We start from the raw sequence: 15,848 nt of genomic DNA on the forward strand, positions 1-15,848 counted from the left end.
GAAGCATTCCTACTTTTAACAAAGAAGCCATTTTGATCAACATACGCAGTAACAAAGAAAAAGAAGAAACCCCCTTTACACTCTTCCCCCACCAAATAAAAGTCATGTCCTCTTGACTATTAAGTAACTTGCAACCCTTCCTGCCAACACACCGTAACCCAAGCACAAACAGTGACATTTCCTCCCCACACAGTAAACCTCACGCCCTGTTCCTCAGGCGCTACTTAGGCCAACTTATCTGGGAGTTCCCTAACCCTTCTGAAACCTCCGTACCCCTTCACCTAAACCCTTCAGGCTTGGACACAATTGGGGATACCTCGGGCCCGCTACCAACTCCTCTCTCAACCTCTCACTCATGCCCCCCACTGCACACTGCTAATCCTCCCCACTACACCTGACACAGTGGGAGAAGGGCCAAAGGTCTCTTCCTCAGTCGAGGGAAAGTCAGCAAAAGGCAGCATGTACCACACATCCAGCACATCACTCTTCGAATCCAAATTCTTCCTCATTTCTGTGATTGGCAGCTGCTGTCTGATCTTCTCCAAACGGAAACACGTGGCCTGCACTGCTCCTGCAGTCTCTTCAGCCTCCTGCAATCGAGAGATCAGCTTCTTCTCTGGCCCCTGCAACTCTCGCCACAGGCTCAGCAGTTCTGACTCACGCATCCCGGCCATCTCAATCTGGGATGCAGTTACTCCAACAGCTTCTTCCACCCCGACCTGAAAAGCAGCAGTTAAAGATTGGTCAGCTTCCAGTTCAGTATTCACTGCACTCATCTCCAGCTTTTTCTTCACTATGACTTCCTCCAGGTCAACTTTCAGGTTTTCCACTTCATTTAGACTGTCGATGGTCATCTTCAGGTTTCCATCCAGCTTCCGCTTCCCTCTGCCGAGATCTGTCCGCAGTTGTTCACCTCCTCAAACTCCCCTTTCTGGGCTCTCGGATTCCTGTTGCCCTTAGTCAGAGAACTTTCTTTGTCTTCCCCAACTTGTAAGTCTTCCGACTGGTTCCGGATCACTTTCTCCGGTCTCTGCTGAGAAGTTGGCCTCTCTGTCTCTGAAGTGGAGACTTGATTCTGTAGAGACAGTCACTCACGAGCTGCGACCTTCGCCAGCCCTGGCCCGTGTCCAGAAAACACTTTAACTCTATAATTCTCAGCCGCTCCTGCAACAACCTCACTTCATAATCTCCCGAGGCAAATCCAAATACCAAGAAATCATCCACATACACCAAAACTCCAAACGCCTCCACATCCCCTATGATCTTCCACCTGCCCCGCAGGAAGGTTGCAAGGGCTCCAGATATGCCCTGTGGCATCTTTTCGGACTGGAAGGCTCCTAGGGAATTTATAACGGCCGTCTTCTCATTGTCAGCCCCACTCATCGGGATCTGGCAACATCCACTCCCCAGATCCAGCACCTTAAACCACTTTGCACCACTCAGACAGGCCATCGCCTCTCCGGCCCTCAGGGCTGTATTCTGGTCACTGACAGTGCACCTCTTCAGCGCAATATAATCCACACACACGCTGCCTACGTCTTCCACAGCTTCAGGGGCCAGTCACCGCAACCTCTCTCTCTCCGAGGTGTCTTCAGCAGCCAACTCCCCTCCCTCGTGGTATTTCGCAGCGTCCACTAAGAGGGTCTCACCCTCAGATACTTCCCCCAGGCTGTACCACCACCGGCTCTTGTTTGAATTCGGTATCGGCCACATAAACAGCTCGAAACGCTGGGTGCATCAACAATGCCTCCAAACAGTGCTCACCCGCCTCCTCCGGGCAGGCCCCCAAGCGCACCAGCAGGATATTGGTTCTCTCTAGAACAGAAACGCTGCCCGTCTCAACAGTGTCCGGACAAATCAGCATTAACGATTCACGAACCTCAGTCACCTCCATATTTGCCTCTAAGAACTCCATTTTCACTGACCAACAACCGTTGTCTGGATAATCACCAGCACTGGTACCCCAAATCTCCAGTGCCCTCAATGTCGTCAAGGGTAAATGCTTCCAATAACAGTTATAAAACAAACTGTACAGCAACTTAACTGGCGCCCCAGTGCCGAGGATGGCTTTAACTTGACTTCCATCCATCCGTAACAACACCTGTGCGCGTGGCCCCTCTAAGCCTTCAGGAATAGTGTCTGCTCCTTTCGGGAGTTCCTTGGTACATTGCTGGGAACGTGCTCCCCCAAAGACCCCAAGCCGTTCCCCCACTGGGCCTCCTTTAAGTTTCCCGACACCTCTCGGATCAACTGAACAACTGAGGGAGGAGCTGATCCCCTTGACAGATCCCCCTGGCACTGCAAGCAATTTATCTGCCCCCCCAGCCAAAAGAGATACCCTAAAAACTTTCCACCAATCTCCTGCCACAGATATGGTAAGTCCCACAGCTGCGGCATTTGACTTCCAGTCCAACCAAATGCATTTTCCCACACTTTCTCAGAACTGGCAGCTGTCACTTCAAGGTAATTGCACCCGACAGTTCTAAAAACGTCACCAGCCTGCCTACTCAAACTTTCAACCAATCCCTGTCGCTTTCCCTCAGCCAAGCTCTGCCACTCACCCAACAACTGAGAAGTCCACTCCGCCCACGTCTCTGCCCCTTTAGGGCTGGATATTATTACAACAACCGGGCGGAGCCCACCATAGCTGGAACATACCCACCAGTCCTTCCCCGCTCTCATGGACAGCCCATGGCCCCACCACCATTTTGTCAATGAGAGTTGGAACTCAAACAAAGCCCTCCAGGGCACCAACAGCCACCCCACCCAACACACATGCAGAGATAACCAGCAATCGCACACCCACAAAGGCACACCAGCTCTTCGCCGCAGACACAATTTAAAGAGGGTGATCACACAGCTTCCACAGAAATCAATCCCAGACGAGCACCCCACAATGTAACCCCCTGGGTCGCCTCAGGCTCGCTCAGCTCGTTCTCGTCTAGGGGGAGCAGCCTTCGGCCCCGCCAAACTGGGTAATCAGCTGGTGTGGATGCTGTGTGATGTCCCCGCCTCGCCCAAAAACGGACAGTACACCATATGTGATTAAATGAGTACAATTTATAAAGGTTACTATAACTAAGTGATTAATAACAATACAGTATATATGAAGGAAAAAAATAAAGAAAAGGCGCCAAACTTATCAAAGTCCAAACCACTTCGTGCACAACTGTTGGAGCTCAATTACTGAAGTCTTCTGGCCACCATTCGATCCCCTCCGAACTCCTCGACTCGCAGCTCAGGACCACCCGAAGTGGTCAACCAAGTATATCTATCGTCGTCTCCTCTCCTCGGGGTACCTCCTGGCCTCGGACCCCCACTTGGGGTCCGTTCCTCGCCCAGTTTACAGCATCACATCCTCTCTCTCTCACCCCCTCGCGCCGATCTGCCCAAAAGCCCCGCCAACAATAGCTTACAGACTCAGGAGAAAGAACAACATTAATCCCAATTGGTTTACAAAGGAATACAATTCTCGTTATCAGTAAATTTTAACCCAAACAAGCTTCCAGCACACTCTCGCAACAAAGAAGCATTCCTACTTTTAACAAAGAAGCCATTTTGATCAACATACGCAGTAACAAAGAAAAAGAAACTCCCTTTACACAGTAACTAAGGAACATCTACTTCACAAACTTCAAAGTATCTGCTTGTAGGTTCTATTGGCACCCCTATTGTGAATGGCCACTATCTTGCAAATAAAGAATTCAACTGTACACAGTTTACCAAAGTTTACCAAATGGTCAATATCTATAACTGCTAGTTAATTCTATACTCCTGTGTTCAGACTTCAGAATAGTGAGGGTGACAGGGGCCTTGCTGTTCACCGTGTGCACAATTAAAATTAAGTGTGCTTGAGGAATGAGTGCGAGTTTTCGGTCAAGTTAATTGATGATAACACTGCCATGTTAACTCTGTGGGGAAGAAAGAGGACGAAGGAAAAAGAAAATGTTTATTTCACCTGTTGGCATCATCTGAAATCTTCCCTTTAATCTTCAGAGTGTCTCCGACCTTCATTCCGACATTGTGGATTTCAAGCTGTTTCCGAAATGGGAAAGAAAACATTATTATATAACTATTTCTTTTACTTAATAGCAGACTCAAACTTAATAAAGAAAACCTGTCTAGTGCCCACATAAGCAGAGGGCTTGGACAAATATACTCAGTGGCCACTTTATCACGTACACCTGCACACCTGCTCGTTAATGCAAATACCTAATCAGCCAATCACGTGGCAGCAACTCAGTGAATAAAAGCATGCAAGCATGGTCAAGAGGCTCAGTTGCTGTTCAGACCAAACATCAGAATGGGGCAGAAATGTGATCTAAGTCACTTTGATTGGTTGCTTGTGCCAGACGTAGTGTCTTGAGTATCTCAAAGACTCTAATCTCCTGGGGGATTTCATGCACAACAGTCTCTAGAGTTTACAGGGAACGGTGTGAAAAACATAAAACAACCAGAGAGTGGCAGTTCTGTGAGGGAAACTATCTTGTTAATAAGAGAGGTCAGAGGGAAATGGCCAGACTGGTTCAAGTTGACAGTGAAGCAACAATAACTCAAACCACTACATTACAACAGTGGTGTGCAGAAGAGCATCTCTGAATGCTCCACACATTGAACCCTGAAGTGGGTGGGCTATGGTAGCAGAAGACCACACTGCTGTACTAATAAAATGGCCATTGTGCGTGTTTCACACTTACACAAACAATCAAAGGGAACTGATTGAATTGACTCATGCCTGAAGTATTAAAGGGTCGAAGGTGACACCACATTTTCCAGGTGTAGTAAACAATGATTTAGTTCTGGCTTATTGATGCAGAGATAACAAAGATTAATTTCAATTCAGGAATCTAAATTTAAAGCTCATCTTGGAAATGGATGATCTTAGAAACCAAGAAACGAGCTTGATTAGAGGGTTGATGCTATAAGGACTAATGGTCTTGGCTAGAAACACAAACTGTTTATTTCCCTCCATAGATGCTGCCTTACCTGCTGAGTTCCTCCAGTATTTTGTGTGAGTTATTCAAGATTTCCAGCATCTGCAAAGTCTCTTGTGTGTCTGGACAAACTAGAATTGTTTTCTCCAGAGTGGTGGAGACTGAGGGGTGCCCTGATAGAAGGGTATAAAATACTGAGAAACAGCAGGTATTTTTCCCAGGGTTGAAACATCTGATATCTGAGGGCTTGAGAGGAGGAAAAGTCCAAAAGAGTAAAGTTTTACTTTCTTCGATATAGACATACAGCAGGGTAACAGCTCAACAAGGCCACATTGCTCAATTACATCCAGGAGACCAACTGACCTATATATCATTGGAATGTGGGAGGAAGCTGGAGAATCCCAGGAAAGCCCTGGGTCACAGGGAGAACATACAAACTCCTTACAGACAGCAGCAAGATTTGAACCCGGGTCTCTGGTGCTGTAACAGTGGAACACTAACTGCTAATCTACTGACATAGATCCCCTAGGGAGCGCCTATTCCTAAAGGAACAATAATGTAAAACAAAAGAACAATCATGAAGTTACATGTTTGTATAAATCTCAAATGAATCCAAAGAATAATCTAGCCTGCAAGACTCTGATTGGAACCTCTTGAGCCAGTTTTAATTTTTAACTGTCTTTCCACCAATGGTTGCACTTTCATTTTCTGATTCAAAGCCGCAAAATGGTTCCTGTATATCTTGGTTTCTCGTCATTTTATTCCCATTCTCTAACTCACCCCGACCCTGCACCTTTCAATCCTTTGTCCTTTCATCCTCTCATGCAAATGTAACACCCTGGGAAAGGTCTCACCGCTAGCGTAACGGTCTTTCTGTAGAGGCAGCACAGTGCTGGGTTATGGTTAGAGAAAACGGGCGCTTTGCAATGTGGGCTGTCCAATGGAGGTAGTGTGTTTTTCGAGTTGTGAGCCTGACACCGACCGGTGTGTGAGCTGGGTCTTTTGGACTGGTGGAAGACGCCGGCGGATTTGACCAGGGCCATGATCCGACGAAAGTCAGGGAGATCGAAGGGAAAACCATGAGCTCCAACTTGTGCTCATGAGACAGCTTCATTAAAATGGGCAATTTTTTTTTTTGCTTTTTCTTTACTAACCCTTTAGTCGAATTAAGAATTATAAAGCTAAATTGTTTAATTGTATGTGGTGTTATTCCCTGGAACTGATTTGTAACGGGGGAACAAATTCCGCAGCATTCGCAAACAGGGGGTTTTGGGTGAGCTCACACGTTGGGTGGGGCCAGAGACTGTCTTCCCCAGACTTACGCAGCCGACAGAACCAGAGCTTCACAAAGTTTGATAACGCTACTGTGAAGCACTCTTGGAATTTTAGTACAAAAGAGGTACTTATCAGAGGAATGTTTGATGTCTCTACTGTTATGAGTGATGAACAGACCTGATGGTCAATGGGGTGCAGAGTTAACCATTCCCAACCCCCTTCCTGAGAACTATGAACTATTGCTGTTGTTATGTTGCTCATGAGAGAGATAAAGCCCAGGCAAGAACATTTGCTACAGATAAGAGGGGAAGAGAGACTGTTGATTTACTGTATTATGACTCTTCCTGGATTATTTACCAAAGGACTGTACTTTGCTCATTAACATTCCTCAGGAGACAGCAGGAGTGGCCTGGTTTGATAGACACAGTCATTCAGAGTTGATGGATAGCTGAGACCCCGTGAGTGGGGATAAAAGACAGGTCTGGAGAGACACCCTTCAGACACACCAGTGGACACTGATTGAGTGTTGGGAACCCACAGAAAGGTGGGGGCTTCGAAGACCGAACCAGGAGATCGGTCAGTAAAGCTCACAGTGTTACAGCAGGGCTCGTGGGGACTTGTGTGTGTGTCCACTCATGCCAGAGTGACAAGTCCACCACAGAAGAACAGTCTAGCTGAAGACCAGAGGGGTCATAACTGAATGACCACAATGATACGACGGATTAAGAAAGCAAAGGAAAGTTTGACTGCTGTAGCTGTTACTTCTTGCTCGCTCGCTCTCTCTCTCTCTCTCTCTCTCTCTCTCCCTCCAATGATTTCAACACAACAACCATAACTACTTCAGCATTTATGAACTGAACTTTATACTTTTCTATGACAATTCATTTACCCCTAAACATCGATAGAGCTTGTTTATTATTACTCCTACACTTTTAGGTTTATTACTGCTAACTTGTTTTATATGTATATTTGCATTTTTGATATTGTATTGTGTAGTTTACTAATAAACACCTTTAGTTTGGTACCACCAGACTCCCAACGGATTCTTCTTTCTCTGCTGGTCAGACACCTGGTTACGGGGTACGTAACACTACTTGATGGATGCTGGGAGATCTCATTGAAACCTACTGGACACTGAAAGGCCTGGATAGAATGGATGTGGAGTGAGAGAGTCTAGGACCAGAGGGTACAGCCTTAGAATAGAGGGACATACCTTTAGAACTGAGATGATAAGCTTCTTTAGCCAAAGGGTGGTGAATATGTGGAAATCATTGCCATAGACTGCTGTGGACACCAGGTCAGAAATCCTAATGGATCCCTTTCAGCTCACCTGTGCCTTGGTTTGGGCTCCTTTTGTATTTACTAAGTACACTGGAAAGATTTGTCACATGTACATGGAGGCGTGGAGTGAAGTGCGTTATGAATGTGCTGGGGGTAGCCCGCACTCTCCTGGCATTTCTTTAGCTTACTTCGAGATACAGTGTGGAAGAGGTCACCCAGCAGCTCACCTATTTAACCCGAGCCTAATCACGGGACAGCTTACAATGACCAATTCACCTACTAACTGGCACATCTTTGGATTGTGGGAGGAAACCGGATCACCTGGAGGAGACCCATGCAACCTCTGGGAGAACATACAGAAGCGGTGAAAATTGAAACCCAATCTTAACACCTAGCACTGTAAAGCATTGCGCTAACCCCTGCGCTACTGGGCCACCCACCTACAACAGCTTTTAGTGCTAAATCCCAAAGTCTGCTGTTTATTATAAAGTATTCTATTGGTAATTTGTTTTGCTTATCACCCGACACCTAAGCTTCCAATGTCGGTGATGTGTCAGAGCAAATGCACACAGTCCTACCATCACTTTAGACTCTAAAGGGAGTGTTTTGTCGAGTGATATTTACAGACATGATACAAGAATCAAACTGCTGAAGGAACTCTGCAGGTTGTGCTGGGAAATGAACAGTGGACGTCCTGTGTTGAGATCCTTCATATGGAGATAGCTGGTATAAAGAGGTGATGGGGAGGGGTGGGAAAGAGCTGGCAGGTGTTGACTGTCCATGTCCCTCCATAGATGCTGCCTGGCCCACAGAGTACCTCCAGCAGTTTGCTTTTTTCATCCAGATTCCAGCAACTGCAGTCTCTTATACCTGCATGATGTTGGCTCTCTAAGACAATACATGAATATAAGGAAAATGTCTCTTTTTTGTACTATTTAAATTTCTTATTGTGACTTATAGCATTTTAATGGATTGGACTGGACTCTGGCCATGAGATAAGCTGGATTGTGTTTGTCTGTGTGTGCATTAGCTTGTGATGAGGAACTGTGACATATTTGTTCCTGCAGAAACGTAACTCAGGAACAACATCCCATGCACCATCAATCTCATCCCTCATCCTTCTAAATCCCAGCAAGTACAGACCCAGAGCCATCAAACGTTCTTCATATGATAACCCTTTCATTCACAGATTCATCCTTGCAAAATTCCTCTGAACACTTTCCAATGCCTGCACATCTTTTCTTAGATCATGCCACTCAAGGACTCACCCAAGGACTCAAAAATATTATTTTTGTGACTATAAGTGTTATTATAACTATGTGTGACTGTATGTGCTGTTTTGCACCTTGGCCCTGGTGGAATGCAGCTTTGTTTAGCTGGATGGTTGAATGACTATTAAACTTGAACATAACATGATTCTCATTCTGATTCATGCCACTTTTTTGGGAAGTGTTCTAGTCAATATTTAACCTTCAGTCAACTTTGCAAGCCAAATGTTTTTCTCATTATTGCCTCATCCATTGTGGCATCTTGTGTAAATTGGAGGTTGCAATTTCCTGCAGTACAAGTAGAACCACAGCTCAGGAGCGCTCTGTGGTGAAGGAGAATGCTTTAGAATTACAACTTCCCTTTTACAGTCAACGACAAGGTCAAACCTTAGAGTCGGTTCTTGAAACCATCTGCTGTACTTTACTCTGAAGTGAGAGAATTACGCAAACACGAGGAAATCTGCAGAAATCTGCTGGAAATTCAAGCCACACACACAAAATGCTGGTGAAATGCAGCAGGCCAGGCAGCATCTATAGGGAGAAGCGCTGTCGACATTTTGGGCCGAGACCCTTCTTCAAGACTAACTGAAAGGAAAGATAGTGATGCACCATCAATAACTCACTCTGAGACGTAAAGTCAAGATATCGGCTTTTATTGACTGGAAGAAGGAACAAGTAGTGGTTGACCACCATACTACATCCTGGAGACTGAGAGGCCGGGCTCAGGCCTCAATCGCCTTTATACGGGCGTCTGTGGGAGGAGCCACAGGAGCTGTCAGCAGAGGGCGTGTCCAGACAGGTATATGTAGTTCACCACATTCACCCCAGTTTTGTTTTAAAAAGAGTCCCCATGTGGCATAGTTTCTTACAGTTTAAGTCTATCAGGTGGTCGAATCTGTCGCTGTGATCTACGTAGCACCGGCTGTGATTGCACAGGTGCCGGTGGTGATTGCACCAGAGACAGAGGTTGTGCTGGTTCTAGCCCACTAGGCGTCAGTGATCCCTCACACGTGTGTGAGGCGCCTGGAATATACGCATAAGAGACGCCCGGTATAGGAGAATCGTGAGGAGTCTGTGTAGGGCTTGGTGTGCGCGGTGTCACCTCGGGTACGGGGTTCATAGTTACCGTGGAGTGTTCGGGGTAGTGGTCTGCTGCTCCTGCGGGCGCCAGGTCACGGACAGAGACCGTGTCCTCCCGCCCATCAGGTAAGACCACGTAAGCATACTGTGGGTTCGCATGTAGAAGGTGAACCCTCTCGACCAGCGGGGAGTATTTATTACTCCTCACATGTTTCCGGAGCAGCACTGGCCCTGGGGACGTCAGCCAAACTGGTAGGGTGGTCCCAGTGGCAGACTTCCTGGGAAAAGAGAATAGGCGCTCATGAGGGGTGGCATTGGTGGATGTGCATAACAGGGAGCGGATAGAATGGAGTGCTTCGGAGAGGACCTCCTGCCATCGAGAGACCGGCAACCCCTTTGACTTAAGGGCTAAAAGTGTGGCCTTCCACACTGTGGCATTCTCCCTCTCCACCTGTCCAATTCCCCGGGGATTATAACTCGTGGTCCGACTAGTAGCAATGCCCCTAGCCAGCAGGTACTGGCGCAGCTCGTCACTCATAAAGGAGGACCCTCTATCACTGTGGATATAGCAGGGATATCCGAACAGAGTGAAGAGCTGGCGCAGGGCTTTTATGACAGACGTGGCAGTGGTGTCGGGGCAGGGAATGGCAAAGGGGAACCGCAAGTATTCGTCGATAATATTGAGAAAATAGACATTGCGGTCGGTGGAGGGAAGGGGGCCCTTAAAGTCAACACTCAGTCGCTCAAAAAGGCAGGTGGCCTTGACAAGTTGCGCCGTTTCAGGACGGTAGAAGTGCGGTTTGCACTCAGCGCAGATTTGGCAGTCCCTGGTCATTGTCCTGATGTCCTCCAGGGAGTACGGCAGGTTCCGGGCTTTCACAAAATGGTAAAATTGGGTGACCCCCGGATGGCAAAGATGTGCATGAAGAGCGTATAGCTGGTCGAGCTGCACGCTAGCACACGCTCCCTGGGATAGGGCATCAGGTTGCTCATTGAGCCTTCCAGGCCGGTACAGGATGTCAAAGTTGTAGGTGGAGAGTTCTATTCTCCACCGCAAAATTTTATCATTTTTGATTTTGCCCCACTGTTGGTTGCTGAACATGAACGTGACTGAGCGCTGGTCGGTCAGCAAGGTGAACCTTTTGCCGGCGAGATAGTGCCTCCAGTGCCTAATAGCTTCCACTATGGCCTGGGCTTCTTTGTCCAACGCAGAGTGCCGAATTTCAGAGCCTTGAAGGGTACGAGAAAAGAATGCTACTGGCCTGCCTTCCTGATTGAGGGTAGCAGCAAGCACGAAATCGGAGGCATCACTTTCTACTTGGAAGGGAATGGTCTCGTCCACCGCATGCATCGTTGCTTTGGCAATGTCCCCTTTAATGCAGCTGAAGGCCGCGCAGAGAGGGGAAAAGTGGTAGACTTGACCAGGGGGCGGGCCTTGTCTGGGGGGACCCATTGGGCGTAATAGGAAAAAAAACCCAGGCACCGTCTGAGGGCTTTGAGAGTGGTGGGAAGAGGGAGCTCTAACAGGGGGCGCATACGTTCGGGATCAGGCCCAATAACCCCGTTTTCCACGACATACCCAAGGATAGCGAGTCGGGTGGTTCCGAACACACACATGTCCCTATTATAAGTAAGGTTCAGAGCTTCGGCCACTTGGAAAAATTGTTGGAGGTTGGCGTTGTGATCCGGCCAGTCGTGACCACAGATGGTGATGTTATCCAGATAGGGACATGTGGCCTTCAGTTGGCACTGGTCCACCAACCGGTCCATTTCCCTCTGGAAAACCGAGACACCATTTGTGACACCGAATGGGACGCGCAGGAAGTGATAGAGCCTGCCGCTCGCCTCGAAGGCGGTGTAGCGGTGGTCCTCCGGATGGATGGGGATCTGGTGATAAGCGGATTTCAGATCTATTGTCAAGTACACCTTATACTGAGCTATCTGGTTGACCATATCTACGATACGGGGTAGGGGTTTCGTGTCAAGCTGCGTGAACCTATTGATGGTTTGACTATAGTCCACCACCATCCTATTTTTCTGCCGACTCCGAACAACAACTACCTGGGCCCTCCAAGGACGTGCTTGGCTCAATGATCCCCTCCCTGAGCAGCCGCTGCACTTCTGACTGAATGAAGGCCCTGTCCCCCACGCTGTACCTCCTGCTTTTAGTTGCCACAGGTTTACAGTTGGAGGTCAGGTTGGCGAACAGCAGTGGGGGAGGGATCTTGAGGGTGGAGAGGCTGCAAGTGGTGTCAGTAGCGCAGCTGTCGGCATGGTGCAGGGTGGGATGTGTGGGTTGGTGTGTGTGTGTGGTCAGTAGCGGGATATGTGACGAAGTCCCACAAAACTGAGGATTTCTGACAGTGAGTGGTGGGAGGGGCCCGTCATATGCCATAGTCACACTTTCGAGGTGGCTCTGGAAGTCCAGCCCCAATAGCACAGGTGCGCACAGTTGAGGCATGACCAGCAGCGCAAAGTTCCGATATTCTGTGCTCTGCACCACCAATGTCGCTACACAACCCACCCGGATGTCTGTGGAATGCGATCCAGAAGCCATGTTACTCTCTGGCTTACTGGCCATGTCACGAGTTCACAGCGTTGCACTGTGTCCGGGTCAATAAAACTCTCAGTGCTGCCTGTGTCAAACAGGCAGCTAGTCCTGTGCCCCTCCACCAGGATGTCCATCATTGACCTTGCAAGCTGGTGTGGGGCGCTTTGGTCGAGGGTTACGGTGGCCAGAGTTGAGCTGTCTTGGTTCCCGGTAAACACCGGCGGGTCGGGGGCAGGGCATGCTGACACCAACAAAGATGGCCACCCACATCCGGGCATGCAAGATGGCGGCCCCCATGTCTCACACGGGTCGGGGGCAGGGCATGTTGACGCCGACACAGATGGCCGCCCACATCCAGGCATACAAGATGGCGGCCCCCATGTCTCACACGCAGCGCTGCCTGACCCCACTCGTAGTTTAGACTTACAGACCTTGGCGAAATGGCCCTTCTTCCCGTGGCTGGAGCAGGTCGCTTCTCGGGCCGGGCAGCGTTTTCGGGGGTGCTTTTCGAGTCTGCAGAAATAACACAGCTCCGGCTTTCGCCTGGCCACAGCCGTGGTCGGGTTCAGGGAGTTCGTGGAATCGCGACTGGCAGCAGCATTGGCGAATGGCTCACGGGAACCGGCGGCGGCATGGTCTGAGGTGTCCATGGAACCTGCAGGGGATCATGCGACTGGACAGCGTCAGCGTTGTGCAGAGCAGCCTCCAGCGTGTCGGCCCTCTCAATTGCCGAGCGTAAGGTAAGATCGGCATTTTCCAGCAGCCGTTGACGCACATACACTGACCTCACTACTGTAACAAAGGCGTCTCGTACTAGCAGCTCAGCATGCTGTTCCACCGTGAGCGTTTTGCAGTCACAAGCTCGAACGAGTGTCTGTTGTGCTCGGAGAAACTCGGCGCCCGATTCTCCAGGCCACTGTCGTCAGGTAGCTAAACGATGTCTTGCTTAGACAGTGTTCACCAGCCGCAGGTACTGTCTTTTGAGGGTGTCCAGTGCCCCCTTCGTAGGTCGACAGGTCCCTGATAAATGAATAAACTTTTGGGGTGACCCTCAAGAGGAGAATTCTGTGCATAACGGCGGGTTCAGTCGCACGAAGCTCCGCCAAGTACGATTGGAAGCATGCAAGCCAGAGTTCAAAGGCAAGAGCTACTTCAGGGTCTTGGGGGTCCAAATCCAATCTTTCCGGACGTAAAACGGTTTCCATGTTTTAAAACTTCCAGTCAATAAAATTGATGCACCATCAATAACTCACTCTGAGACGTAAAGGTGAGATATCGGCTTTTATTGACTGGAAGAAGGAACAAACAGTGAGTGACCACCATACTGCATCCTGGAGACTGAGAGGCCGGGCTCAGGCCTCAATTGCCAATTGCCACAGGGTCTGTGAGAAGAGCCACAGAAGCAGTCAGCAAGGGGTGTGTCCAGACAGGTATATGTAGTTCACCACAGATAGTAAGAGATTTGAAAGTAGGAGGGGGAGGGGGAAATTTGAAATGATAGGAGAAGACCGGAGAGGTTGGGGTGAAGCTGAGAGCCGGAAAGTTGATTGGCAAAAGGGTTACAGAGCTGGAGAAGGGAAAGGATCATGGGATGGGAGGCCTAGGGAGAAAAAAAAGGGGGAGGGGAGCACCAGAGGGAGATGGAGAACAGGCAGAGTGATGGGCAGAGAGAGAGAAAAAAAGGAAAGGGAAAAATAAATAAATCAGGGATGGGGTAAGAAGGGGAGGAGGGGCATTAATGGAAGTTAGAAGAATCAATGTTCATGCCTTCAGGTTGGAGGCTACCCAGCCAGTATATAAGGTGTTGTTCCTCCAACCTGAGTGTGGCTTCATCCTGACAGTAGAGGAGGCCAAGGATAGATATATCAGAATAGGAATGGGACGTGGAATTAAAATGTGTGGCCACTGGGAGATCCTGCTTTCTCTGGTGGACAGAGCGTAGGTGTTCAGCGGAATGGTCTCCCAGTCTGCATTGGGTCTTACCGATATATAAAATGTCAAACAAAAATCACAAACTGAGGTCTTCCCTCCCGTACACTGCGAGGATGAGATCTGCAGTGAAGTCCAATGGCAAGGAACACGGTACTGCAATGCGCAGGACATGACAAGGCACAGGGAACGCGGTACTGCAACGCGCAGGACATGACAAGGCACAGGGAACACAGTACTGCAATGCGCAGGACATGACAAGGCACAGGGAACGCGATACTGCAATGCGCAGGACATGACAAGGCACAGGGAACGCGGTACTGCAACGCGCAGGACATGACAAGGCACAGGGAACACAGTACTGCAATGCGCAGGACATGACAAGGCACAGGGAACACAGTACTGCAATGCGCAGGACATGACAAGGCACAGGGAACGCGATACTGCAACGCGCAGGACATGACAAGGCACAGGTAACGCGGTACTGCAACGCGCAGGACATGACAAGGCACAGGGAACGCGATACTGCAATGCGCAGGACATGACAAGGCACAGGGAACGCGATACTGCAATGCGCAGGACATGACAAGGCACAGGGAACGCGGTACTGCAACGCGCAGGGCATGACAAGGCACAGGGAACACAGTACTGCAATGCGCAGGACATGACAAGGCACAGGGAACGCAGTACTGCAATGCGCAGGACATGACAAGGCACAGGGAACGCGGTACTGCAATGCGCAGGACATGACAAGGCACAGGGAACGTGGTACTGCAATGCGCAGGACATGACAAGGCACAGGGAACGCAGTACTGCAATGCGCAGGACATGACAAGGCACAGGGAACGCGGTACTGCAATGCGCAGGACATGACAAGGCACAGGGAACGCGGTACTGCAACGCGCAGGACATGACAAGGCACAGGGAACGCGGTACTGCAACGCGCAGGACATGACAAGGCACAGGGAACGCGGTACTGCAACGCGCAGGACATGACAAGGCACAGGGAACGCGGTACTGCAACGCGCAGGACATGACAAGGCACAGGGAACACAGTACTGCAACGCGCAGGACATGACAAGGCACAGGGAACGCGGTACTGCAACGTGCAGGACATGACAAGGCACAGGGAACGCGGTACTGCAACGTGCAGGACATGACAAGGCACAGGGAACGCGGTACTGCAACGCGCAGGACATGACAAGGCACAGGGAACGCGGTACTGCAACGCGCAGGACATGACAAGGCACAGGGAACACAGTACTGCAATGCGCAGGACATGACAAGGCACAGGGAACGTGGTACTGCATCGCACAGGACATGACAAGGCACAGGGAACGCGGTACTGCAATGCGCAGGACATGACAAGGCACAGGGAACGCGGTACTGCAATGCGCAGGACATGACAAGGCACAGGGAACGTGGTACTGCATCGCACAGGACATGACAAGGCACAGGGAACGCGGTACTGCAATGCGCAGGACATGACAAGGCACAGGGAACGCGGTACTGCAATGCGCAGGACATGAC

The 15,848-nt window shown here is 49.5% G+C and overlaps 1 protein-coding gene across 1 annotated transcript in view; it reads right to left on the minus strand.

Annotated features, from left to right (window-relative positions):
* The window catches only part of lgals2b (lectin, galactoside-binding, soluble, 2b), a 33,732-nt gene that overhangs the window by 10,939 nt on the left and 6,945 nt on the right, over positions 1-15,848 (minus strand). The window contains exon 2 of the mRNA XM_059954201.1: positions 3,959-4,035. Coding sequence (XP_059810184.1) covers positions 3,959-4,035 — 77 coding nt within the window. The remainder of the gene's footprint in view (positions 1-3,958; positions 4,036-15,848) is intronic.

This window comes from Hypanus sabinus, chromosome 29 (genome assembly GCF_030144855.1).
Source record: "Hypanus sabinus isolate sHypSab1 chromosome 29, sHypSab1.hap1, whole genome shotgun sequence".
NCBI classification, from domain to species: Eukaryota; Metazoa; Chordata; class Chondrichthyes; order Myliobatiformes; family Dasyatidae; genus Hypanus; species Hypanus sabinus.